The 27,822-nt window shown below is 39.0% G+C and overlaps 1 protein-coding gene across 1 annotated transcript in view; it reads right to left on the bottom strand.

Annotated features, from left to right (window-relative positions):
- MORC1 (MORC family CW-type zinc finger 1) overlaps positions 1 to 27,822 on the bottom strand; it is a gene marked incomplete at both ends in the record, with an annotated part of 187,542 nt that overhangs the window by 55,046 nt on the left and 104,674 nt on the right. The window contains 2 exons of the mRNA XM_079704879.1: positions 5,135 to 5,380; positions 6,356 to 6,421. Coding sequence (XP_079561005.1) covers positions 5,135 to 5,380; positions 6,356 to 6,421 — 312 coding nt within the window. The remainder of the gene's footprint in view (positions 1 to 5,134; positions 5,381 to 6,355; positions 6,422 to 27,822) is intronic.

Here is a 27,822-nt window from a genome sequence, read left to right as displayed (position 1 = left end):
ATAAATGAAACTAAAAGCTGGTTCTTTGAAAAGATAAACAAAATTGATAAACCTTTAGCCAGACTCATCAAGAAAAAAAGGGAGAGGGCCCAAATCAAAAAAATCCAAAATGAAAAAGGAGAAATTAAATGGACACCACAGAAATACAAAGGATTATGAGACTACTATGAACAACTATATACCATTAAAATGAACAACCTAGAAAAAATGGACAAATTCTTAGAAAGGTACAATCTCCCAAGACTGAACCAGGAAGAAATAGAAAGTATGAACAGACCAATTACCAGTACTGAAATTGAATCAGTAATTTAAAAAACTCCCAGCAAACAAAAGTCCAGGAACAGATGGCTTCACAGGTGAATTCTATCGAACATTTAAAGAAGAGTTAACACCTATCTTTCGAAACTATTCCAAAAAATTACAGAGGAAGGAACACTTCCAAACTCATTCTATGAGGTCAGCATCACCCTGACACCAAAACCAAAGATCTCACAAAATAAGAAAATTACAGTTCCATATTGCTGATGAACATAGATGCAAAAATCCTCAACAAAATACTACCAAACCAAATCCAACAATAAATTAAAGGGATCATACACCATAATCAATGGGGATTTATCCCAGGGATGCAAGAATTTTCAATATCTGCAAATCAATCAACGTGATACACCCCACATTAACAAATTGAAAACTAAAAACCATATGATCATCTCAATAGATGCAGGAAAAGCTTTGGATAAAATTCAACATCCATTTATGATAAAAACTCTCCAGAAAGTGGACACAGAGGGAACATATGTCAACATAATAAAGGCCATATATGACAGACACACAGGTAACATCCTACTCAATGGTGAAAACCTGAAAGCATTTCCTCTTAGATCAGGAACAAGACAAGGGTGCCCACTCTCACCATTTTTATTCAACATAGGTTTTGGAAGTCCTAGCCATTGCAATCAGAGAAGAAAAAGAAATAAAAGGAATCCAAATTGGAAAGGAAGAAGTAAAACTCACTGTTTGCAGATGGCATGATACTATATATAGAAAATCCTAAAGACACCACCAGAAAACAACTAGAGCTCATCAATGAATTTGGTAAAGTTGCAGGATACAAAATTAATATACAGTAATCTGCTGCATTTCTATACACTAACAATGAAATATCAAAAAGAGAAATTAAGGAAACAATCCAACTTACCATCACATCAAAAAGATTAAAATACCTAGGAATAAACATACCTAAGGAGGCAAAAGGTCTGTACTCTGGAAACTATTAGACACTGATGAAAGAAACTGAAGATGACACAAACGAATGGAAAGATATATCGTGTCCTTGGATTGGAAGAATCAATACTGTTAAAATGACCATACTACCCAAGGCAATCTACAGATTCAATGCAATCCCTATCAAATTACCAATGGCATTTTCACAGAACTGGAACAAAAAATGTTTTAATTTGTATGGAAACACAAAAGACCCCAAATAGCCAAAACAATCTTGAGAAAGAACAATGAGGCTAGACGAATCATGCTCCCTGACTCCAGACTGTACTACAAAGCTACAGTAATCAAAACAGTATGGTACTGGAACAAAAACAGACACATAGATCAATGCAACACGATAGAAAGCCCAGAAATAAACCCACGCATTTATGGTCAATTACCAACAAAGGAGGCAAGAAGATACAATAGAAAAAAGGCAGTCTCTTCAATGAGTGGTGCTGGGAAAACTGGACAGCTACATGCAAAGGAATGAAATTAAAACATTCTCTAACAACATATACAAAAATAAATTCAAATGGATTAAAGACCTAAATGCAGTCACTTTTTGATATTGAAAAGTGTCTCTTCATACTTGAAAAGGTGAGAAACCACTGGAATGAAAAATTTATGATACAGGGAAAGGTCTCCTTTGATTGGAATGGCTAGAGGTAGACTCAACTTCTTGAGGGCAAAAACTGTCTTATTTATCTCTGAGTCCACAGCACCCAGCCCAGAGGAAATGCTTAATAAACGTTTGTTGAGTGAAATGAATTAATCAAGGAAACTGAGGGAAAATTCAAAGGAATTAAAAGTTGCAGATGTAGGAAACAAATATATTATTTTTATTGGGAGCCCCATTTTCAGGAAATGGTGTTGGGGGGGAGGTTAGGATAAAAAAGTGGAATCTTCTGAGAAATTCAAGTATGTGATAAAACAATTCTCTAGGAAGAACAATTAATTAATTACCTGTATTAAGAGAGCTGAATTGTGGTATATATAAGGTAAAACACTGGCTAATTCCAGAGCCATTTTTATCAAGTTTTTGGAACACATGATAAGATTTAGTTGGAGTGTTTAGCCTGTCTTCCTAATTCCATCTACTTAGGCTAATATCAAAATTAATCACACTTCCTGTACTTCCTCTGTCTGGAAGTGGTAATGCCTATTGTTGTGTTAACTGGATAAGAGATTAGAATGTACTGTAAATAATCCTCAAGTAATCAAAAGCCTTTTGAATTGCAGTTTAAACCTGACTAAATTCATTTTTCAAGTTCTTATCAAAAATTTCAGTCTCCTGATCTATCCACTTCACTTCCAGATTTTCTTAGTATAGACTATCTTCTGAGGTAAACCTATCTTCCCAAGAGTTGACATACAACATGTCTTCATTTCTTTACCTTCCACTTGCTAATCAATCCATTCTAATCTGGTTTCTATTCTCTCTAGTCCAACAACAATAAAATTGTTCCTGTGATCATCCCTATTACCGCTAAGTCATTAAGTCAATGGACTTTTTAGGCCTTTGCCTGGTTGAGTTAGCCTCTCAACAGAATTCAGCTTCTCTGACCATCTACACCCAATATCTCAACAAACAGGTCAGTGATCCCTCCTCAAGGCAAACACACAAGGAACAAAGTATCCATTCCTCTTCACTCCACAGGACCACCCTCACCCACACCGTTATTTCCCCACAGGGCTATTGCAATAGCCTTTTAACTGCTCTGCCCACATTCACTCTGCTCTCTACTAATCCATCTTTCATACTCAACCAAAGCAATCTTTTCTAAAGGAAAATATGATCACACCACTTCCCTGCTTAAAACCCTTCAGTGGTTTCCCATTGCTTTCAGGATAAATACAAAACCACTTATCAAAACCTATAGGCCTGCATGGTTCTGATCAGTCCCCACCCATCTCACACCACAGCCCCCTTTTCCCTCTCTGCTCCACCATAGCTTAGTTGTCTTCTTAAGTTACTTTGTATTACATGTTCCCTCATTAGCAAATGTTGTTTGCATTCATTGGAAATGCTCCTTCTCTCCTCTTACCCACTTAGCTGGAATTCAATCCTAAAAGTTATATGTCATTGCTTTTTCAGGGAAGACTTCTCTGTCCTCCCAGAGTCAAATCTCCTATTACAAGGACTCATGCTACTATTTCATAAAAACTACCACAGTAGCAGTTCACATCTGTCTGTATAATCATTGGATTGTCTGTCTCCATCACTAGACTATAAGTTCAGTGGGGACTTGGGACCATATGTGATTTTGCTCATAGTTGAATCCCCTGTAGCTGGCTGGCATACTGAATGGCACATGATAGAAGATTTTATATATATACATATATATATTCACATATACATATGTGAATCTCCATATTTAAAGTCTAAAATGTGTTATTCTAACACCTGGGCTCACTTCAACTTTGTGATCACTTGTACGTTGTTTATGGAGCATGCAATCCACCCATAAAATAAGCCTACAAATCCCAAATCTTGAAATTCCACAGCTGATGAATGGAAATCAGGGGTTAAAGGAGATATAACTATAAAGTAATAGCAACTACTTTTTATACTATAAGCATGAAGTTTTTTAGACATAGCAGAAGTTGAGTATCTGCTGAACAGATAAATTTTTACATTCAAATATGATACATAATTCAAAGTAAAATGCTGAAGATTGTAGACAGATTAAGCGTAGCTTCTTCTATAGTCTCAAGAAAAGACTTAGGGCCACAGTTTCAAAATTATAGGGGACTGGGTTTCAAATATTTTAAGAGAATGAGCTACCCAAAAATGAAAGGAGAAAGGCTGCCTTAGGAGGTAATGAGTCTCCATCACTAAAGATTTTCAAGAATCCATACCATTTTCCAAAGATATTACAAAGAAATCTCACAAATGTGTGAGATATTTCTGTAATGTAACTATTTTTCAGAATAATTTCTTCTGAAAGAACCATGCCTGAAATCTTGTCTCCCACCATGCTTAACACAGTATCTTACACAGGGCTCAGTGGATATTTGCTAATCAAATTAGTTTCCTGCTTTCAGAACCTTTGGTAACTCATTTGAATATTTTCCATGTGCCCTATATTCACCCTTTAAAGGTGAATTTAATTTTTGGAAACAGTAAAAAGACATTAGAAGTCAAATTTGATTAAGAAGGCAGATAAACGAGGCAACAAATTTTGGCTTATAAAAGATTTTTTAAAAGGTAGTGAGATAATATCTGTAGTCATTTAACACTGAATCTGGCACAGGGTAAATGCCCACTCAGTTGTAAGTGTTGTTACTGTTACATACTGAATCTGAGGGCAGATTCTCAAAGAGGAATTAAATAAGCGTAACCTTGTAAGAATAAAAGTGTAATGATTCCTTTTAAAAGAAACAAACTCACTTAGATACGTGGAAATTCTAGGGTGGTACATTCATTAAAAATCAAGCTTAGCACTTAGTTATATTATCAATATCACATCTCATTTTTCCAGAACTTTGACTACAGGAATAACTACGTATGTAAAATTTGGCTAAGCATTTTTGCTATAAAGCATTGAATGCAAAATCCTCAAGATTACAGGCTTATCCTATATAAATATTTCTCTCTTAAATACAGATTAAAATCTTTATCCCACAGAGGTGTTCTTTAGGAGCCCTTCAGTGCTGATATTAGCGAACTGACTTTTGCTCCAAAAGAGAGAATATAGGAAAAAAAAAAAAAATTGGGACCTTGTCCAGGAAACTCAGATTACAATGTGTATGCTATAATTAGAGTGCTTTAAAAATGTGAAAATGAAGCAAAACCCTTACAGAATGCTATTCCTGGAAAAGTGAATTACTATACATTTTGTGAATAAGAGAAGAAAAAAAAAAACACCTGGGATCTCTCAGCTAGTTTGACATTTTCCAGCAGGGCGGCTGGATGTCTCCACTGTTGAGGTTTCACTTTCTTCTGCATAGGCTCCTTCGTAATTTTAGTCTCTGAAACATACTCTACATCGGAATCGGCCTCTCCTGTGTTACTTTTCCGGCCTCTATGGTTGACCGAAAGCTCAAAGGATGAAAGAGACTCATGCTTCAAGTCATCACCAGAAGGCCTGATTCTCTGAATTTTCGTATTTCCCTTAAATAACAAAGAACATGCTTTTAATTTTTGGCAGCTGGCTTATTTATAATTAATTACCATTTCCCTTATAATCTTATGACATTAGATGATATTTATTTCTAATAACAATTTTAAAAATCAGAAGCTTAGAATTTTGGCAAATGTACGTTGCAAATACGTTGGCAAATGTATACAGCTGTAATGGCTCATTCAGAATTTGATTTAGCAGAGCTTGGCTGAGTCAAGAAACTTTCTGGTTCTGAGGATGCAAAAGACCCCAAATTGAGAATACACTGTGCTTCCTGACTTCCTCCCCAACAAAGACTTTCTTGTTTTTGGATCTCTGGTGCATATAGGTCAGTAATCTATTCATCTAAAGTTTGGCTGGGGTTTATCAGTCCCACCATTTGCCCGTTAAGAAATGTGAAGAAACAAAATTATAAAGAGTTTTCCATAATTTTTTGTGTGTGATTGGTATAACTCTAAAGTTTCAAAAAATTTTAAATTTTAGATAATAACAGACATTTGAGGAATATAATATGACATTTAGCAGAAACAAGAAACAATGTAGGAATTACATACACAACATATTTCTAGGCAAATATATATCCATAGACAAACACACATTCTCTCTGATTTTAAATGTATAATTTTATATAATACACAAATATATATTTTTCTATGAAATATATCTTGAAATATATTGGAAAGAATATACTGAAAAGATACAATTATAAATACATTAAAATATTTAAAATGGTCAATGTCTCCAGACAGTAAAACAATGGGTGATCTTATTTATATTTTATTTTCTGAGTTTTTCCTAATAAACATGTATTACTCTAATAAGAAAAAAATGATGACAGTGAAAAAATACGTAACAGTGCTTCACTTTCTGAACATATTAAACCATGATGACATTTGGCCCTTGATAAGTCTTATCCTTCATATGGGAAATGTTACAAATGGCTCAATCCCACTTTAATTACTCACCTTGGGTGCTGAAGTTTGGCAGGTGGTAGTGAACTCAGTGATCCTACTTGTTGGCATAAACTGAGGCTATTATGGAAAAAATCATTAGACAATGTAAGTAAAAATAACTTTCAATTGACATATTAAAATAATTCAATATTCTTCATTTCTTAAAGAAGTGCCAAGATCACATACTCTCACCAATCATTATTAAGGAGTCCCTTTCAGTTTAGACATAGAGCAATGATGTCTGACTGGTAGCGACTGGACAGTACAAGACAATCCAATGAAGTATTATAGATCAAATGTCTTATAAGCAATACAAGGGGCCACTGTGTTAAACACTGCCTCCACAGCCCTCATCTCCCCTCTCTGGAGACCCTTTGTCTCCACTTGTAGGTCCCAGCATCTGGAATAAATCTTGACCTTCAGCAACAGCTCTGTATAGTTCAGAGCTCTGGGCCTGAGCTTCAAGGGACTTTTGAGGATAGACTGGCCTTAACTGTGTCCCTAATAACTGAGATGCTGCCTTACCCTCAGCAACCAACTCCTGCCTTGTACTCAGAGGCATAAGTAGAGAGAGAAAGCATTTGTTTTTCCTGAAAAACAAGCATCTTCTAAGCTAATATTTTGATGTGATAATTGTTACACTAAAATGATGAGATGTTAATGAAATATTCAGAGAAGATAAAGAGTAATGTGGGCCCTGCACCCCAGACCCAAGGTCACTCCCCTTGGAATGAGACCCCGGTTAGGGGATCTGCTTACACCTCCTTTTTGGTGCACCCACTTTCTTTCACTGTGCCACAGATGCCATCGTGGTATCTAGCACAGTGTCCACACTCTCTAGGACAGAAAATTTACCTTGCTCTTGTTAAGTACCCTAACATCCAAACTGGAGTCCTGACTCCAGTTTGGGTTGGATGTTAAGGGTTGGAGCTGCTGAAGATTTTTCCAATGTGAATGGCCTGCATAGATGTTGAAATAGGGCCTTTTCCTCTGTCCTGAGATCCAAATGCCCCTTGGTGGCATCTTATAAGTTGTAGGTACCTTTAAGGCAACCCTTCCAAACCTGAATTATTTCACCTGTGTACCTATACCCACCCCCAACCTGTACTTCCTCGTGCAGTCCCTCTTTTGACTAGTAACATCACCAAACACCCAGACATTCAAGCTAGGCTGTCCTGGGCTAATAATCACTCTCAGTCCACAGGTTTGCACTAGCTTCAAGTCACCTCCCTGTTTAAATGACTTTATCATCTTTTGCTTGAACTATTTTCTATAACCTCCTCATTTTCTTGCTTCCAGTTCAGAGACTTCTCTAGACCTGTGCCACAACCCCTTTCTATACAATATTATTCACTTCATTAAAATAAGGAAGACAAGACAGAAGAAGAGGGGGAAAGAGAAGGGGAGGTGGAATTCTCAAACTTGGATGCATTTGCTTAGAATCACCTGGTGAGACTTTAAAGAAAAACTATTGATGCCAAGTCCTTACACCTTGACATTCTAATTCAATTATGTGGGGATGGGGCCTGGCATCGGTAGTTTTTAAAGCTCTCTGAGTGATTCTCATATGCAGTCAGGACTGAGACCACTAGCTTAGAAGACAGAGTCTCATTTCTGTAGCACCTGCCACATGGTGTGGCACACAGACTACATGCAATTCAAGTTTATTAAATAAAGACAAACAGCACCTAGCATGACATACAAACGGTTGCAACTAACTTTCTAAATTCTTCTTCTGAACCATTTTTCCCTCCATCTGACACCCCTTGTTGCCCTCATACACTAAATGCTCAGTCACATTTACTATTCCTCAGGTTCACTTTCATGTCCCCGTGCCCTTGTATCACCCATTTCCTTTGCCTGGAATGACCTTTCTGATATTCTCCGGTTGTCGAATTTGACTCATCCTTCAAGTCTCAGTTCAAGTATTACCCACTGCGAATTCCTCCTCCTATTCCCCAAAGGAAAATTAATTGCTTTATCTTCTATACTCCCCTGACATTTTTCTGGATGTTTATATAGATACCTCTCACTATATATACAGATTCATATGGAAAAACATATATTTTTTGTTTCTTTGTTTGTTTTTGCGGCATGCGGGCCTCTCACTGTTGTGGCCTCTCCCGTTGCAGAGCACAGGCTCCAGACGCGCAGGCTCAGGGGCCATGGCTCACAGGCCCAGCCGCTCCGCGGCATGTGGGATCTTCCCAGACCGGGGCATGAACCCGTGTCCCCTGCATTGGCAGGCGGACTCTCAACCACTGTGCCACCAGGGAAGCCCAGAAAAACATGTATTTTTAAAAGTGTATTTTTAAGTCTCCTTATTACTCCATTCTCTATTTGTCCAGTTCATATTCCACTAACAAGTAACCACTGCTACTTATTTCTTGTTTATCTTTCCAGAGATTTGCTTATACATCATCTATAATACAAGCATATATACATAAGGTTTCCCCACTTTTCTGAGGTGGGGAAAAATGGTAGTGTATTATACACACAGTCTGCATCTTTCTTTTTTACTTAAGGATATATCCTACAGATCTTTCTCTATTAGTACTTAAAAAGCTTCTTCATTCCCTTTTTACAGCTCCATTGTATTCTTTTTTTTTTTTTATTAGTTTCTGCTTTATAACAAAGTGAATCAGTCATACATATACATCTGTTCCCACATCCCCTCCCTCATGCATCTCCCTCCCTCCCACCCTCCCCATCCCACCCCTCCAGGCAGTCACAAAGCACCGAGCTGATCTCCCTGTGCTCTGCGGCTGCTTCCCACTATCTATCTACCTTACGTTTGGTAGTGTATATATGTCCATGCCTCTCTTTCCCTTTGTCACAGCTTACCCTTCCCCTTCCCCATATCCTCAAGTCCATTCTCAAGTAGGTCTGTGTCTTTATTCCCGTTTTACCCCCAGGTTCTTCATGACATTTTTTTTTTTTTTTAATTCCATATATATGTGTTAGCATACGGTATTTGTCTTTCTCTTTCTGACTTACTTCACTCTGTATGACAGACTCTAGGTCTAGCCACCTCATTACAAATAGCTCAGTTTCGTTTCTTTTTATGGCTGAGTAATATTCCATTGTATATATGTGCCACATCTTCTTTATCCATTCATCCGATGATGGACACTTAGGTTGTTTCCAGCTCCGGGCTATTGTGAATAGAGCTGCAATGAACATTTTGGTACATGTCTATTTTTGAATTATGGTTTTCTCAGGGTATATGCCTAGTAGTGGGATTGCTGGGTCATATGGTAGTTCTATTTTTAGTTTTTTAAGGAACCTCCATACTGTTCTCCATAGTGGCTGTACCAATTCACATTCCCACCAGCAGTGCAAGAGTGTTCCCTTTTCTCCACACCCTCGCCAGCATTTATTGTTTCTAGATTTCTTGATGATGGCCATTCTGACTGGTGTGAGATGATATCTCATTGTAGTTTTGATTTGCATTTCTCTAATGATTAATGATGTTGAGCATTCTTTCATGTGTTTGTTGGCAGTCTGTATATCTTCTTTGGAGAAATGCCTATTTAAGTCTTCTGCCCATTTTTGGATTGGGTTGTTTGTTTTTTTGCTATTGAGCTGCATGAGCTGTTTATAAATTTTGGAGATTAATCCTTTGTCAGTTGCTTCATTTGCAAATATTTTCTCCCATTCTGAGGGTTGTCTTTTGGTCTTGTTTATGGTTTCCTTTGCTGTGCAAAAGCTTTGAAGTTTCATTAGGTCCCATTTGTTTATCTTTGTTTTTATTTCCATTTCTCTAGGAGGTGGGTCAAAAAGGATCTTGCTGTGATTTATGTCATAGAGTGTTCTACCTATGTTTTCCTCTAAGAGTTTGATAGTTTCTGGCCTTACATTTAGGTCTTTAATCCATTTTGAGCTTATTTTTGTGTATGGTGTTAGGGAATGATCTAATCTCATACTTTTACATGTCCCTGTCCAGTTTTCCCAGCACCACTTATTGAAGAGGCTGTCCTTTCTCCACTGTACATTCCTGCCTCCTTTATCAAAGATAAGTTGGCCATATGTGCGTGGGTTTATCTCTGGGCTTTCTATCCTGATCCACTGATCTATCTTTCTGTTTTTATGCCAGTACCACACTGTCTTAATTACTGTAGCTTTGTAGTATAGTCTGAAGTCAGGGAGCCTGATTCCTCCAGCTCCGTTTTTCGTTCTCAAGATTGCTTTGGCTATTCAGGGTCTTTTGTTTTTCCAAACAAATTTTGAAATTTTTTGTTCTACTTCTGTGAAAAATGCCAGTGGTAGTTTGATAGGGATTGCATTGAATCTGTAGATTGCTTTGGGTAGTAGAGTCATTTTCACAATATTGATTCTTCCAATCCAGGAGCATGGTATATCTCTCCATCTATTTATATCATCTTTAATTTCTTTCATCAGTGTCTTATAATTTTCTGCATACAGGTCTTTTGTCTCCTTAGGTAGGTTTATTCCTAGATATTTTATTCTTTTTGTTGCAATGGTAAATGGGAGTGTTTTCTTGATTTCATTTTCAGATTTTTCATCATTAGTGTACAGGAATGCCAGAGATTTCTGTGCATTAATTTTGTATCCTGCTACTTTACCAAATTCATTGATTAGCTCTAGTAGTTTTTCGGTAGCATCTTTAGGATTCTCTATGTATAGTATCATGTCATCTGCAAACAGTGACAGCTTTACTTCTTCTTTTCCAATTTGGATTCCTTTTATTTCCTTTTCTTCTCTGATTGCTGTGGCTAAAACTTCCAAAACTATGTTGAATAAGAGTGGTGAGAGTGGGCAGCCTTGTCTTGTTCCTGATCTTAGTGGAAATGGTTTCAGTTTTTCACCGTTGAGGACAATGTTGGCTGTGGGTTTGTCATATATGGCCTTTATTATGTTGAGGAAAGTTCCCTCTATGCCTACTTTCTGCAGGGTTTTTATCATAAATGGGTGTTGAATTTTGTCGAAAGCTTTCTCTGCATCTATTGAGATGATCATATGGTTTTTCTCCTTCAACTTGTTAATATGGTGTATCACATTGATTGATTTGCATATATTGAAGAATCCTTGCATTCCTGGAATAAACCCCACTTGATCATGGTGTATGATCCTTTTAATGTGCTGTTGCATTCTGTTTGCTAGTATTTTGTTGAGGATTTTTGCATCTATGTTCATCAGTGATATTGGCCTGTAGTTTTCTTTCTTTGTGACATCCTTGCCTGGTTTTGGTATCAAGGTGATGGTGGCCTCGTAGAATGAGTTTGGGAGTGTTCCTTCCTCTGATATTGTTTGGAAGAGTTTGAGAAGGATGGGTGTTAGCTCTTCTCTAAATGTTTGATAGAATTCGCCTGTGAAGCCATCTGGTCCTGGGCTTTTGTTTGATGGAAGATTTTTAATCACAGTTTCAATTTCAGTGCTTGTGATTGGTCTATTCATATTTTCTATTTCTTCCTGAGTCAGTCTTGGTAGGTTGTGCATTTCTAAGAATTTGTCCATTTCTTCCAGGTTGTCCATTTTATTGGCATAGAGTTGCTTATAGTAATCTCTCATGATCTTTTGTATTTCTGCAGTGTCAGTTGTTACTTCTCCTTTTTCATTTCTAATTCTACTGATTTGAGTCTTCTCCCTTCTTTTCTTGATGAGTCTGGCTAATGGTTTGTCAATTTTGTTTATCTTCTCAAAGAACCAGCTTTTAGTCTGGTTGATCTTTGCTATCGTTTCCTTCATTTCTTTTTCATTTATTTCTGATCTGATCTTTATGATTTCTTTCCTTCTGCTAACTTTGGGGGTTTTTTGTTCTTCTTTCTCTAATTGCTTTAGGTGCAGGGTCAGGTTGTTTACTCGAAATGTTTCCTGTTTCTTAAGGTGGGATTGTATTGCTATAAACTTCCCCCTTAGAACTGCTTTTGCTGCGTCCCATAGGTTTTGGGTCGTCGTGTCTCCATTGTCATTTGTTTCTAAGTATTTCTTAATTTCCTCTTTGATTTCTTCAGTGATCACTTCATTATTGAGTAGTGTATTGTTTAGCCTCCATGTGTTTGTATTTTTTACAGATCTTTTCCTGTAATTGATGTCTAGTCTCATAGCATTGTGGTCGGAAAAGATACTTGATACAATTTCAATTTTCTTAAATTTAACAAGGCTTGATTTGTGACCCAAGATATGATCTATCCTGGAGAATGTTCCATGAGCACTTGAGAAAAATGTGTATTCTGTTGTTTTTGGATGGAATGTCCTATAAATATCAATTAAGTCCATCTTGTTTAATGTATCATTTAAAGCTTGTGTTTCCTTATTTATTTTCATTTTGGATGATCTGTCCATTGGTGAAAGTGGGGTGTTAAAGTCCCCTACTATGATTGTGTTACTGTCGATTTCCCCTTTTATGGCTGTTAGTATTTGCCTTATGTATTGAGGTGCTCCTATGTTGGGTGCATAAATATTTACAATTGTTATATCTTCTTCTTGGATCGATCCCTTTATCGTTATGTAGTGTCCTTCTTTGTCTCTTCTAATAGTCTTTATTTTAAAGTCTATTTTGTCTGATATAAGAATTGCTACTCCAGCTTTCTTTTGATTTCCATTTGCATGGAATATCTTTTTCCATCCCCTTACTTTCAATCTGTATGTGTCTCTAGGTCTGAAGTGGGTCTCTTGTAGACAGCATATATATGGGTCTTGTTTTTGTATCCATTCAGCCACTCTGTGTCTTTTGGTGGGAGCATTTAGTCCATTTACATTTAAGGTAATTATTGATATGTATGTTCCTATTCCCATTTCCTTAATGGCTTTGGGTTCGTTATTGTAGGTATAGTCCTTCTGTTGTGTTTCTTGCCTAGAGAAGTTCCTTTAGCATTTGTTGTAAAGCTGGTTTGGTGGTGCTGAACTCTCTCAGCTTTTGCTTGTCTGTAAACGTTTTAATTTCTCCATCAAATCTGAATGAGATCCTTGCTGGGTAGAGTAATCTTGGTTGCAGGTTTCTCTCCTTCATCACTTTAATTATGTCCTGCCACTCCCTTCTGGCTTGTAGAGTTTCTGCTGAGAGATCAGCTGTTAACCTGATGGGGATTCCCTTGTGTGTTATTTGTTGTTTTTCCCTTGCTGCTTTTAATATGATTTCTTTGTGTTTAATTTTTGACAGTTTGATTAATATGTGTCTTGGCGTATTTCTTCTTGGATTTATTCTGTATGGGACTCTCTGTGCCTCCTGGACTTGATTAACTATTTCCTTTCCCATATTAGGGAAGTTTTCAACTATAATCTCTTCAAATATTTTCTCAGTCCCTTTCTTTTTCTCTTCTTCTTCTGGAACCCCTATAATTCGAATGTTGGTGCGTTTAATGTTGTCCCAGAGGTCTCTGAGACTGTCCTCTGTTCTTTTCATTCTTTTTTCTTTATTTTTCTCTGCATCAGTTATTTCCACTATTTTATCTTCCACCTCACTTATCCGTTCTTCTGCCTCAGTTATTCTGCTATTGATCCCATCTAGAGTATTTTTCATTTCATTTATTGTGTTTTTAATCGATGCTTGATTCATCTTTAGTTCTTCTAGGTCCTTGTTAACTGTTTCTTGCATATTGTCTATTCTATTTCCAAGATTTTGGATCTGGGAAATAGAATCTTGGATCAGCTTTACTATCATTATTCTGAATTCTTTTTCAGGTAGACTGCCTATTACCTCTTCATTTGTTAGATCTGGTAGGTTTTTATCTTGCTCCTTCACCTGCTGTGTGTTTTTCTGCTTTCTCATTTTGCTTATGTTACTGTGTTTGGGGTCTCCTTTTTGCAGGCTGCAGATTCGTAGTTCCCGTTGTTTTTGGTGTCTGTCCCCCGTGGCTAAGGTTGTTTCAGTAGGTTGTGTAGGCTTCCTGGTGGGGGGGACTAATGCCTGTGTTCTGGTGGTTGAAGCTCGATCTTGTCTTTCTGGTGGACAGGTCCACGTCTGGTGGTGTGTTTTGGGGTGCCTGTGGCCTTATTATGTTTTTAGGTAGCCTCTCTGCTAATGGGTGGGGTTGTGTTCCTGCCTTGCTAGTTGCTTGGCATAGGGTGACCAGCACTGTAGCTTGCTGGTCGTTGACTGAAGCTGGGTGCTGGTGTTGAGATGGAGATCCCTGGGAGATTTTCGCTGCTTGATATTATGTGGAGCTGGGAGGTCTCTTGTGGACCCGTGTCCTGAAGTTGGCTCTCCCACTTCAGAGGCACAGCACTAACTCCTGGCTGCAGCACCAAGAGCCTTTCATCCACCCGGCTCAGAATAACAGTGAGAAAAAGTAGAAAGAAATAATTAGTAGAAGAAAGAAAGAGAGATTGAAAGAAAGGAAGAAGGGAAGTAAGGAAGGAAGGAAGGAAGAAAGAAAGAAAGGAGGGAGGGAGGAAGGATGGAGAGAAAGGAAAGAAAGGAGGGAGGGAGGGAGGAATGAAAGCAAAAGGAAGAGTGAATGGAAGAAGAGAGGGAGGGAGGGAGGAAGGAAAGAAAGAAAGAAAGACAGGAGGGAGGGAGGGAGGAAGGAAAGAAAAAGAAAGTGGAAAGAAGAAGGGTGGGAGGGAGGGAGGGATGGAGGAAAGAAAAAGAAAGAAGGAAAGGAGGAGCAGAGGGAGGGAGGGAGGAAGGGAAGGGAGGAAAAAAAGAAAGAGCAGGTAAAGTAAAATAGAATAAAGTATGAAATATAGTAGCGTTATTAAAATTAAAAAGTAATTATTGAAAAAAAACACGGACCGAAAGAACCCTGGGACATATGGTGGAAGCAAAGCTATACAGAGAGAATCTTATACAGAAGATTACACATACACATTCACAAAAAGAGAGCAGGGGAAAAAATCAAAAATCTTGCTCTCCAAGTCCACCTCCTCGATTTGGGATAATTCGTTGTAAAAAGAGGAAAAGGGCGAAAAGTCTGAAATCTTGCTAAGTCCACCTCCTTAATTTGAGATAATTCGTTGTAAAAAGAGGGAAAAAAAAGGGGGGGAAAGTCTTAAATCTTGTTCTCAAGGTCCACTTCCTCAATTTGGGATGATTCGCTGTCCATTCATGCACTCCACAGACGCAGGGCACATCAAATGGACCGTGGAGCTTTAATCCGCTGCCTCGGAGGCTGCACAGAGAGATTTCCCTGTCTCTGCTCTCACAGCTCCCGGGTCTCAGCCTTGGACCTGGCCCCGCCTCTGCGCGTAGGTCGCCGGAGGGCGTCCGTTCTTCGCTCAGACAGGACGGGTTTAAAGGAGCCGCTGATTCGGGGGCTCTGGCTCACTCAGGCAGAGGGGAGGGAGGGGAATGCCCTCTCCTCGCGCACCAGGCAACAAAAGGGAAAAAAGTCTCTTGCCTCTCCGGTAGCTCCAGACCCTTTCCCCGGACTCCCTCCGGGCTAGCACTAACCCCTTCAGGCTCTCTTCCTGCCGCCAGCCCCAGTCCTCTCCCTGCGCTCCGACTGAAAGCCGATACCCGAGCCTCAGCTCCCAGCCCCGCCCGCCCTGGCGGCCGAGCAGACAAGTCTCTCGGGCTGGTGTGTGCCTGAGGGCACCGATCCTCTGTGCCAAAATCTCTCTGCTTTGCCCTCCACACCCCTGTTGCTGTGCTCTCCTCCGCTACTCCGAAGCTTTCCCCCTCCGCCACCTGCAGTCTCCGCCCTCGAAGGGGCTTGTAGTGTGTAGAAACCTTCCCTCCTTCACGGCTCCCTCCCACTGGTGCAGGTCCCGTCCATATCCTATTGTCTCTGTTTATTCTTTTTTTCTTTTGACCTACCCAGGTATGTGGGGAGTTTCTTGCCTTTTGGGGGGTCTGAGGTCTTCTGTCAGCGTTCAGTAGGTGTTCTGTTGGAGTTGTTCCACGTGTAGATGAATTTCTGATGTATCTGTGGGGAGGAAGGTGATCTCCGCGTCTTACTCTTCCGCCATCTTCCTCCGGCTCCTCAGCTCCATTGTATTCTTTCCCCACCTCCAGTTAGTTTTGAGATATAATTGTCATACATCATTAAGTTTAAGGTAATGGTTTGGCTTACATATATTGTGCAATGATTACCACAGTAAGTTTAGTTATCAGCCATCATCTCATATAGATACAATAAAAAAAGAAAAAAGTTTTTCCTTGTAATGAGAACTCCTAGGATCTACTCTCTTAATAACTTTCATACATATCATACAGTGTTTGCTATAGTTAACTATGCCCAAAGGTTTCCTTGAGCTCCCTCCCTCTGACCCCTCCCTACACCTCTTCCTCCCCCCATCCGATCCATGGGCAACCACTGATCTGCTTTCTCTCAGCATAGATCATCTGCATTTTCTAGAATTTTATCTTAAGTGGAATCATAAATCTTTTTCGTCTGGTTTCTTTCACTAGGAACAATTATTTTGAAATTAATCCATATTGCTTTGTGGATCAATAGTTCATTCCTTTTTATTGCTGAGTTGTATTCCACTGAATGGACATACCACAATTTGTCCTTTCACCTATTGATAGTAACTTGGGTGACTTCCAGTGTTTGGCTATTACATACAAAACTACTATGAATCAAGACAGTATGGTACTGGCACAAAAACAGAAATATACATTAATGGAACAGGATAGAAAGCCCAGAGATAAACCCATGCACATATGGTCAACTTATCTTTGACAAAGGAGACAAGAATATACAGTGGAGAAAAGACAGTCTCTTCAGTAAGTGGCGCTGGGCAAACTGGGCAGCTACATGTAAAAGAATGAAATTAGAACACTCCCTAACACCATACACAAAAATAAACTCAAAATGGATTAAAGACCTAAATGTAAGGCCAGACACCATCAAACTCTTAGAGGAAAACATAGGCAGAACACTCTATGACATAAATCACAGCAAGATCCTTTTTGACCCACCTCCTAGAGAAATGGAAATAAAAACAAAAATAAACAAATGGGACCTAATGAAACTTAAAAGCTTTTGCACATCAAAGGAAACCATAAACAAGACCAAAAGACAACCCTCAGAATGGGAGAAAATATTTGCAAATGAAGCAAATTACAAAGGATTCATCTCCAAAACATACAAGCAACTCATGCAGCTCAACACCAAAAAAACAAACAGCCCAATCCAAAAATGGGCAGAAGACCTAAACAGACATTTCTGCAAAGAAGATATACAGATTGCCAACAAACATATGAAAGAATGCTCAACATCACTAATCATTAGAGAAATGCAAATCAAAACTACAATGAGGTATCACCTCACACCAGTCAGAGTGGCCATCATCAAAAAATCTACAAACAGTAAATGCTGGAGTGGGTGTGGAGAAAAGGGAACCCTCTTGCACTGTTGGCGGGAATGTAAATCGATACAGCCACTATGGAGAATAGTATGGAGTTTCCTTAGAAACTAAAAATAGAACTACCATACGACCCAGCCATCCCACTACTGGGCATATACCCTGAGAAAACCATAATTCAAGAAGAGTCATGTACCAAAATGTTCGTTGCAGCTCTATTTACAATAGCCAGGACATGGAAGCAACCTAAGTGTCCATCAACAGATGAATGGATAAAGAAGATGTGGCACATATATACAATGGAATATTATTCAGCCATAAAAAGGAATGAAACTGAGTTATTTGTAGTGAGGTGGATGGACCTAGAGACTGTCATACAGAGTGAAGTAAGTCAGAAAGAGAAAAACAAATACCATATGCTAACACATATATATGGAATCTAAAAAAGAAAATGGTCAAAAGAACATAGGGGCAAGACGGGAATAAAGATGCAGACCTTCTAGAGAATGGACTTGAGGATATGGGGAGGGGGAAGGGTAAGCTGGGACAAAGTGAGGGAGTGGCATGGACATATATACACTACCAAACGTAAAACAGATAGCTAGTGGGAAGCAGCCGCATAGCACAGGGAGATCAGCTCAGTGCTTTGTGACCACCTAGAGGGGTGGGATAGGGAGGGTGGGAGAGAGGGAGATGCAAGAGGGAAGAGATATGGGGACATATGTATATGTATAACTGATTCACTCTGTTATAAAGCAGAAACTGACACACCATTGTAAAGCAATTATACTCTAATAAGATGTCAAAAAATTTTAAAAATTTAAAAAATATAAAAGCAAAACTACTATGAGCATACAAGTATAAGTTTTTGTGTAGATGTATGCTTACATTCATGTGTTTATTTGCTCTCTGTATATCTCCCTTAGTGAAATGTCTGTTCAAATGTTCTTCCCATTTTTTTAAAGCAGAAGGAATTTACTACAGTGATTGGTAACAGAAGAGATGGAAGAGGCTGAGGAGACTACCAGGGGATGGAAGGTACCCTAGATGTTAGCAAAAGCAGGAAGCTCTTAGAGCCCTCAGGTTGGCGGGACAAAAGGAAGAACTGATAGTACCAGTTCTATAGGTCAGAAACCCAAATGCAGTGTGGCTCAGCTGGGTCCTCTGTTTAGAGTCTCAAACCTGCCTATTTTTAAAATGTGTTGTGTGTCTTATTATTGAGTTTTTAAAGTTCTTTATACATTCTAGATATCAGTCCAGATCAGATAGAGTTTTGTAAATGTTTTCTTCCAGTCTGTGGCTTGATTTTTTGATTTCTTGTGTCCTTTGAAGAGCAAAGTTTTTAAATTTTGATGGAGTCAAATTTGTTAAATTTTCTTTTATAGCTCATGCTTTTTGTATCATATTTAAGAAATCTTTGCCAAACCCTAGGCCACTGAAATTTTTTCCCACGCATTCTTCTAGAAGGTTTATAGTTTTAGCTTTTACATTTGGCCTATGCTGCATTTCACATAATTTTTGTTTGGTTTGAGGTAAGAGTCAAGGTTCATTATTTTGAGGTATATATGACTATCCAAGTGTTTTGGTATCATTTGTTGAAAAGATTATTTCTTTCTCCCAATGAAATGTATTGGTCCCTTTGTTGAAAAACAATTGACCACAAATGTTTGAGTCTATTTCTATATTATTTATTATGTCCCATGGTTCTATTTGTTTCTTTTAACACCAATACCAAATTGTCTTGATTACCATAGGTTTATAATGCCTTGAAATTAGATGGTGTCAACCCCACCAACTTTGTTCTTTTTCAAAGTTATTTTAAATCCTCTGCAGTCCATATGAATTTTATACATTTTACAATTTCTACAAAAAGAAAGAAACACAAACAACTAGCTTGGATTTTGATTAACATTGGGTTAAATCTATAGACCTATTAGAGAGAATTGACATCTTAACAATATTGAGTCTTCAAACTCATGAACATAGGTTATCTCTCTATTTATTTGCTTTATTTAATTTTTTCATCAGTGTTTTGTAGTTTTCAGTGCAGGTCTTACTCATCTTTTGTCAAATTTTTCCTGAAGTATTTCATCTATCTTAATGCTATTGGAAATGGTATTATATTTTAAAATTTCAATTACAATTGTCTGATGCTAGTAAGTCAAAATAGTTGATTTTTATATACTGATTTTGAACCCTGCAACTTTGCTAAGCTCATTTTACCAATTCCAGTAACTTTTTAACAGATTCCATTCAATTTTCTACATAGACTATCACATCTGAAAAGAACCAGTTTTACCTCTTCCTTTGCAGTCAGAATGACTTTTATTTCTTTTCTGTCTTTCTTGTACTTCTAGAACCTCCTGTAAATGCTGAATTGGAGTGAAGAGAGCAAACCTCCTTGTCTAATTCCTGATCTTAGGGGAGAGATTTTAGTCTTTCACTAGTAAGTACAATTTTAGCTGTAAGGTTTTTGTAGATGTCCTTTATCACACTGAGGGAGTTTCCTTCTGTTCCTGACTTGCTAAGAGTTTTTTTTTTAATCAGCAATGGATGTAGTTGCTCCTTTTTTGTCATTTGTATCTTACTGGATTTTGTTTCCTTTTTGTTTATGATATTTATATGTTATTTATTTATATGGTGCCATATTCATATTTTACTGGATTTTTTTGTAGATATTTAGCTATTGTACTAGTTTGTTTCTTAAATACATCATTATAAGAGTTAGGTTTTCCAGGACTAGCTCTTTGCCAGAATTTTCTATAGGAAGGGTAGGTAGAGGATAAGAGTCTAGGCAAGTTTCTTTTTTCTTTTTTTTCCACAAGCAAAACCTCTTTTCTTCTAATCTTTATCCAAAAAACACTGCTTCTGCAAATATGGCTTTTTGGAGTACTTTCATGTACATTCCACATCTTCTACTTCTGTGAACCAAAGCAGGTCCAGTAAGGTTCCTGTTGCCTCCCAGCTATTGTAGATAAAGGCTATAGCTTTTCCATTTCCAGATGAACCCTTCTTCAGTAAGTGTATTTGTGTTAATTCTTTAGAGGTGCTATTGCTGGGCTCATCTTTCCATTTCTCTTCCTTTCCTCCTGTGGAGCTCCTGCATTATCTTGACTGCTTTTGGCAGCACTGCAGTATTTTGGTATATGTTTCCTAGCTTGACTGAAATTGGAGTTGCATTTTTGTTTTCTGTTTTCTTGTTGCTCTTAGAAGACTCCCAGGAAAAACAGGAAGATGCTACATCTATATAGCCATATTTATAGCAGAAGCCTCCTATATCCCTTTCTACCTATATTTATCATGGTATGTATCACACTGTCTTAACACGGGTATCTCTCTCAACAGACTGTAAACTCTCAAAGTCATTTTTTATCTGTAGTACCTATCACAATGTTTAGCACTTTATAGGTACTCAATAAAACGTTGGTGATTAACAGGATTAACAGATGCTCCCAGGGCCTACTGCTCATCTCTTCCACTGTTGAAACACTGCCACAAGTCTATTCTGCACTCATAATGTGACTAAACTTCTCCACTACCTGTCAGATGTTATCATATCTTTGAGATGCTTTATATTAAATGTCAGTGTCTTGTTCCTAAATAGCAAAATGGATTGAGCCTAGCCTAGTAACAATGTATGATACACTTAAACCATTTGGGTTTGTATAATTTTGGTGCTAGCTTAAAGATAATTACTTTTGGCTATAAAATTTTACTGTAATGAATTTTGACCTGAACTACTAATCTCATCACTAGAGTTGTGAGTAATAAAAAATAATTTTAATTCCATTAGTTTTCCTCTTTTTATATTCATTTCAGAGTTGTGTTTCTACAAAAGAACTTCAGACATCATAGAAAAACACAGCAAAAATGTCTCAACTAAGGACTTCCCTGGTGGTCCAGTGGCTAAGACTCCGCACTCCCAATGCAGGGGGCCCAGGTTCATTCCCTAGTCAGGGAACTAGATCCCAAATGCCGCAACTAAGGCCCAGTGTAGCCAAATAAATAAATAAATAAAATATTAAAAAAGAAAATGTCTCAACTACATTTTGAATAGAAAAATATCAATAATGGTGGCACATCTTTGCATGTTTTTGTAAAACAGAAATCCATGTAACATAGCTAATCCATTTCAAATTCTGTCTCAGTTACTTAATGAGTAGTTGTTTACTAGTGGTATCATCTTTACCATCACCATCACCTTTTCAGAATTCAAAGAATCATCATCACCCTAGAAACCTTTCTAATATCAGTATTTATTTTTATATGACACTCATAAACTCTCCCGGCAAGACTGTTACATTTCTTTACATGTTTGGAAAGTCCTGAAAATCACAGATTCAATAGCAAAAGCTGCATAATATGAAGTATCTCTGGCAGCAGAAAAACTGAAGGATCCTTAACTCAGGAATAAAGAAGAGAAAGTCTGCGGTGCATAAGAATCGTGTGGGGAGCTGTGCAGAAACGCAGATTCTAAGGCTTCTGTCCCACAGATTCTTGTTCAGTCAGTCTGCTGTAGATCTCAGGAACCTGCATTTTTACAAACATGTGAAGTTCTTACACAGATGGCCCAATCATCATAGACTCACAGCCCTGGAAGGCAGGGGATTCTCCCTTTTAATTTTATATCCATGCTTTGTGGGACTGTAGAGAAAATATTTTTATGTTTCTGCACCGTGAAGGCTTTCTGATCAAATTTTACCAAAACTTGAGACCTAGCCTAGGAGAACAAATCTTGGAATTTAATTTATGACTAATTATTAGTGAGAGAGCATCTGAAGAAATTTACCTCCCTGGAGGTATGTGCTTACATTTTAAGGAAGGAATGAGATCTGGGGCCATGGAGACATGGCCGGAGAAGGTAGTCTTATCTTGCCCCCAAGAGATTTATTTATATTCCAAAGGGTCAGAGTAAGAACCCAGAATCCTTCTCAAAGAGCAAAGAAGTGTGTTTGTCTGTCAGGGGGTAGTGTAGGGTTAGGGAGATGGCTGTCCCTCTCCTATATAAATATCCAGATTCATTTCTTTCAGAGTTCCATGCTAGTGGTACAAACTCCAGTATATGTAGGATAACATACGATCTGCCTCATCTCATCCGTTGCCCCAGGGGTACAAATTAGGGCAAAAGGGAATCAGCACGATTATATGTTATAATTAAATAATGATCTGCTCTGCTCCAAAAACCTCAGGTTTGCATTCAGAATAAAAATTAATATATATAGATATTTTAAACTTCGCCTGTAAATGAAGATGGGCAACTAATACGCATAGGCTCTAAAATTGGATGCGTCTTCATAAATATCTAGTCTAGTCCCTTTTTACTGAGCTGGAGGGGGAGGGGTATACTAGGATCAAGGACTAGTGACATCAGACAGACCTGAGGTCACTCAGCTTATAAACAGCAGAGCCAGGACCTGAAGTTAGGTATCCTGACAGCAGGCCAGTGTACTGTCCGCCATATTCTGCTTCCACAGCCTCCTTCTTCAAGGAGCCCCTAAGCACCCCTCCCTCTGCACAGCTTTCCAAAATGATCACTGCCCTCCAACTCTGCCTAATATAGTCAGAGCTCCTCAAAAAATAAAAAATCTGATTACCATTAGCTATTAATTACCCAATTTCTCCCACACTGAAGAGCTAGCAATCCAAACTGAAAGCAGGAGAGCAGAGTAGTTCAAACAGCTTTGAACTAAGAATTAATCTCATTTTTTATTTTTTTTTTGGCCATGCTGTGTGGCATGTGGGATCTTAGTTCCCCGACCAGGAATCAAACCTGTGCCCCATGCCATGGAAGCACGGAGTCTCAACCACTGGACCTCCAGGGAAGGCCTTCAATCTCCTATTTTTGATCTAGCTCTATTCCTACCTTGTTTCTGTAACCTCAGCCAGAGAGGCAACATAGTCTAGTAATAGAATGAGGGGTCTGGAGCTTGACTGTGTCAGTTGAAATCACAGTTCTGCAGATTCCTAACCCCACACTTGGCAAGTTACTTCTCTGTGCCTCGGTTTCCTCGTGGATAAAACAGGACTCATAACAATCACAGGATGGTCATAAGGATTAAATGAGTCAGTATATTTAAAGCACGTCGTACTTCCCTGATGACGCAGTGGTTAAGAATCCACCTGCCAATGCAGGGAACACAGGTTCGAGTCCTGGTCTGGGAAGATCCCAAATGCCGCGGAGCAACTAAGCCCGTGCACCAAAACTACTGAGCCTGCGCTCTAGAGCCTGTAAGCCACAGCTACTGAGCTTGTGTGCCACAACTACTGAAGCCCGCATGCCTAGAGCCCATGCTCCACAACAAGAGAAGCCACCGCAATGAGAAGTCCGCGCACCACAACGAAGAATAGCCCCCGCTCACCGCAACTAGAGAAAGCCCGCACGCAGCAACGAAGACCCAACGCAGCCAAAAATAAATAAATAAATAACTTTAAATAAATAAATAAAGCACCTCTAAGGGTGGCACATTGTAAGTGCTCTTATCATTTTTTTTTTTTTTTTTTTTTTTTTTTGCGGGTATGTGGGCCTCGCGCTGTTGTGGCCTCTCCCGTTGCGGAGCACAGGCTCTGGACGCGCAGGCTCAGCGGCCATGGCTCACGGGCCCAGCCGCTCCGCGGCATGTGGGATCTCCCCGGACCGGGGCACGAACCCGTGTCCCCTGCATTGGCAGGCGGGCTCTCAACCACTGCGCCACCAGGGAAGCCCCAAGTGCTCTTATCATTTAATCCTTCCATTCATCCTTCTCATTTAAGTTTCCACATGTATGTAATATGTACAGTTAGAGTAATCATTCAGGGTAGTTTTAGAATTCACCGAAATATACATAATTATGGAAATCTTAGGGAACAACTGGAGAGAAGGGAATTGGACATACGAAAACTATGCAATTATCTTTTACTACAAAAACCCTGTGGTGATCAAATGGTATAGTATATGCAGAACCACGTGGCAGATAAATCATGAAGCAAATGAAGTGTGAGCTTCAGGACCCCTCCCTTACACAGGGCCTTCCATGGCCCTGTGTCTCACTTCATGTTTATAATTTTGCATCTTCTTTTTTTGAAGGGGATCCCCCAAAATGTATAAACCTCAGACTCCAGAAAACTAGATCTGCCCTTGTTCAGAAGTATTTTAAATAATACTTAGTTATTTTCAAATGCCAGGTATTACTACTAGTGGTCTTGGCTAGAAGACCTTCTTGAGGATTCTCAGAGTAGAGGAAGGATGATTCTAGACCACTGCAAAGCAAAAGTCATGGACAAACATCAGTTATTTCTCTTGGACTGGATTAGAATCCCCCAGTGTGTCAAGAGACCCCATGCCCTTTGTTAGAAGGCTGGGCCCAGCCAGGCAAGACTGACTGGAGGAGTGGGAGGTTAAAGCATAAACTGGTAAAGGACAAGGTGGAATATGTAACTCAAGTGAGATTAAGTTTAAATTCTGCTTAAGCCTACAGGAGTTAGGACAGAAGAAGAATACAGATTCAGATCAAGAATATGATCAGGAGACAAAGACTTAACAAGGTTAAATTGAGGGGCACAAGCTATGGGGTTTGAGTTCAAAATCAGAAAAATCATGAGGTACATTTCCTTAAACTGAATTCAAAATGTGAAGTTGGGTCCTGAGTAAGAAGTGAGATTAGGTCTAACGGATGAGAAACAGTATTCAAGCTCAGAGGGGAGGGCTCAGGAGGGCTGGTGCTCAGAGGTACAGGCTCAGACACACAGGGTTCCTTCAGAGGGAACCAGAGAGTAGCCTGCTCTGGAAGGAAGCCAAATACCTGAACCTCATTCTGAGAAGAGTCAGGAAACAGGCCCTGAGGTGCATCTGGGATATGAGGCAGCCTCTGACTGTTCCTGATTAGTACGTGCACTCATCAAAAACTGGTGTGGATAGAGTTCAGGTGCTTATGGGCACTGATCAAATAGGTGTATTTGCAGTGAAACCCAAATTAGTATTCTCTGCAGTGAAAATCATTCAGGCAACACACCTAAACCTCTCCTTCTCTCTGCATCTCTGCAGATGTGACTAAGAATGGCTGATTGACATGCAGAGAGGGACATAATGCGGCAAGACTGCCAGCCACTGTCAAAGCTGCTTCTGTCCTTCTCAGAGGAAGGATGAGCTCCCTCTGGAGTTCCTACTGTCCCTCAGTAACAACATTTGGTCACTTATGTGAAACCCAGGAGCAGACAACAATGGATGGCATTCCTTGGTCCCAACCTCCAGGACAAAACAGGGTGACGTACGAAGCCAGGAGCTGGGACTGTCATAGACTCCCCACACCACACTGTTCCCTGAAGCCAGGATGTTCTGATGCTCCTATCACAGGTACTATCCTGGCTTGTTTAGTAAACTACAGTGCTGTTCTGTCAGGTAGTGTGACATCAGCTCCTCAAGAAACGATGAATAAGAAAATAATTTGGAGGACCATTTTCTCATACCATATACAAAAATAAACTCAAAATGGGTTAAAGACTCAAATGTAAGACCTGAAACCATAAAACTCCTAGAAGAAAACATATGCAGTAAACTTTCTGACATCAGGCTTAGCAATATTTTTTTGGATCTGTCTCCTGAGACAGGGCAACAAAAGGAAAAATAAACAACTGGGACTACATCAAACTAAAAAGCTTTTGCACAGCACAGGAAACCATCAACAAAAGGAAAAGGCAACCTACTGAATGGGAGACGATATTTGCAAATCTGATAAGGGGTTGATATCCAAAATACATAAAGAACTTACATAACCTCAGTATCAAAAAATAACCCAAACAACCCAATTAAAAATGGGCATGGAGCCTAAATAGACATTTTCCCAAAGAAGACATAGAGATGGCTGATCAACACATGAAAAGATGCTCAACATCACTAATCATCAGGGAAATGCAAACCAAAACCACAATGAGATTAGATGACACCTCACACCTGTCAGAATGGCTATTCTCAAAAAGACAAAAAATAACAAGTGTTGGTGAGGATGTGGAGAAAAGGGAACCCTTGTGCACCACTGGCAGAACTGTCTTGGTGCAGTCACTATGGAAAACAATATGGATGTTCCCCAAAAAACTAAAAACAGAACTATCATACGATCCAGCAATTCCATTTCTGGATATTTATCCGAAGAAAACAAAAACAGTAATTCAAAAAGTATATGTATCCCTATGTTCACTGCAGCACTATTTACAATAGCCAAGATATGGAAACAACTTAAATGCCCATGGACAGATGAATGGATAAAGAAGATGTAGCATATATATATACAATGGAATACTAGTCCACCATAAAAATAGAATGAACTCTTGCCATCTGTGACAACATGGGTATATCTAGAGGGTATTATGCTAAGTGAAATAAGTCAGACAGAGAAAGACAAATACCACATGATCTCACTTATATGTGGAGCATAAAAAAAAATGGACAAAGCAAAACAGAAGTAGATTCATAGACACAAACTGGTGGCTGCCAGAGGGGAAGGGGATGAGGAAATGGGCAAAATAGGTGAAAGTGATTAAGAGATACAAAATACCAGTTATAAAATAAATAAGTCAAGAGGATGTAGTGTAGAGCATAAGGGATACAGTCAATAATATTGTAATAACCCTTTGTGGTAGCAGATGGTAGCTAAACATTGTGGTGATCATTCTGTCGCATAAAAAATATTGAATCATGGGCTTCCCTGGTGGCGCAGTGGTTGAGAGTCCGCCTGCCGATGCAGGGGACACGGGTTTGTGCCCCAGTCCAGGAAGATTCCACATGCCGTGGAGCGGCTAGGCCCGTGAGCCATGGCCGCTGAGCCTGTGCGTCTGGAGCCTGTGCTCCGTAACGGGAGAGGCCACAACAGTGAGAGGCCCGCGTATCGCAAAAAAAAAAAAAAAAAAAATTGAATCACTATGTTATACACCTGAAACTACTATAACACTGTATGTCAATTATAATTCAATAAAAAAAGAAAAGAATTTGGACAAGTAAATCAAGCTAAGGAGTTGAACAGCTGCAGTTCAACGTCTACTGTGCCCAACAATGAGCCAGATGTGATGGTGAGAGGTACATGAGAAGATGAACACATGATACCTGCCCTCAAGGAACTTCTACATTAGTTCCTCATGAGCGATAACATCTCGTCTGCTATGCTGTGAACACAGGGCCCACCAGGGTGAGTATATCATGCATTATCCTTTTTGGGAAGGCAATGCATCACCACAGAAAAATGGGATCTTTGTAGCAAGAGTAATAAAGTAAAACATTTCAATTACAGGGAGTATAT

This window comes from Hyperoodon ampullatus, assembly GCF_949752795.1.
Source record: "Hyperoodon ampullatus genome assembly, chromosome: 5".
Lineage (NCBI taxonomy): Eukaryota > Metazoa > Chordata > Mammalia > Artiodactyla > Ziphiidae > Hyperoodon > Hyperoodon ampullatus.
This window is presented reverse-complemented; position numbering and strand designations above follow the sequence as displayed.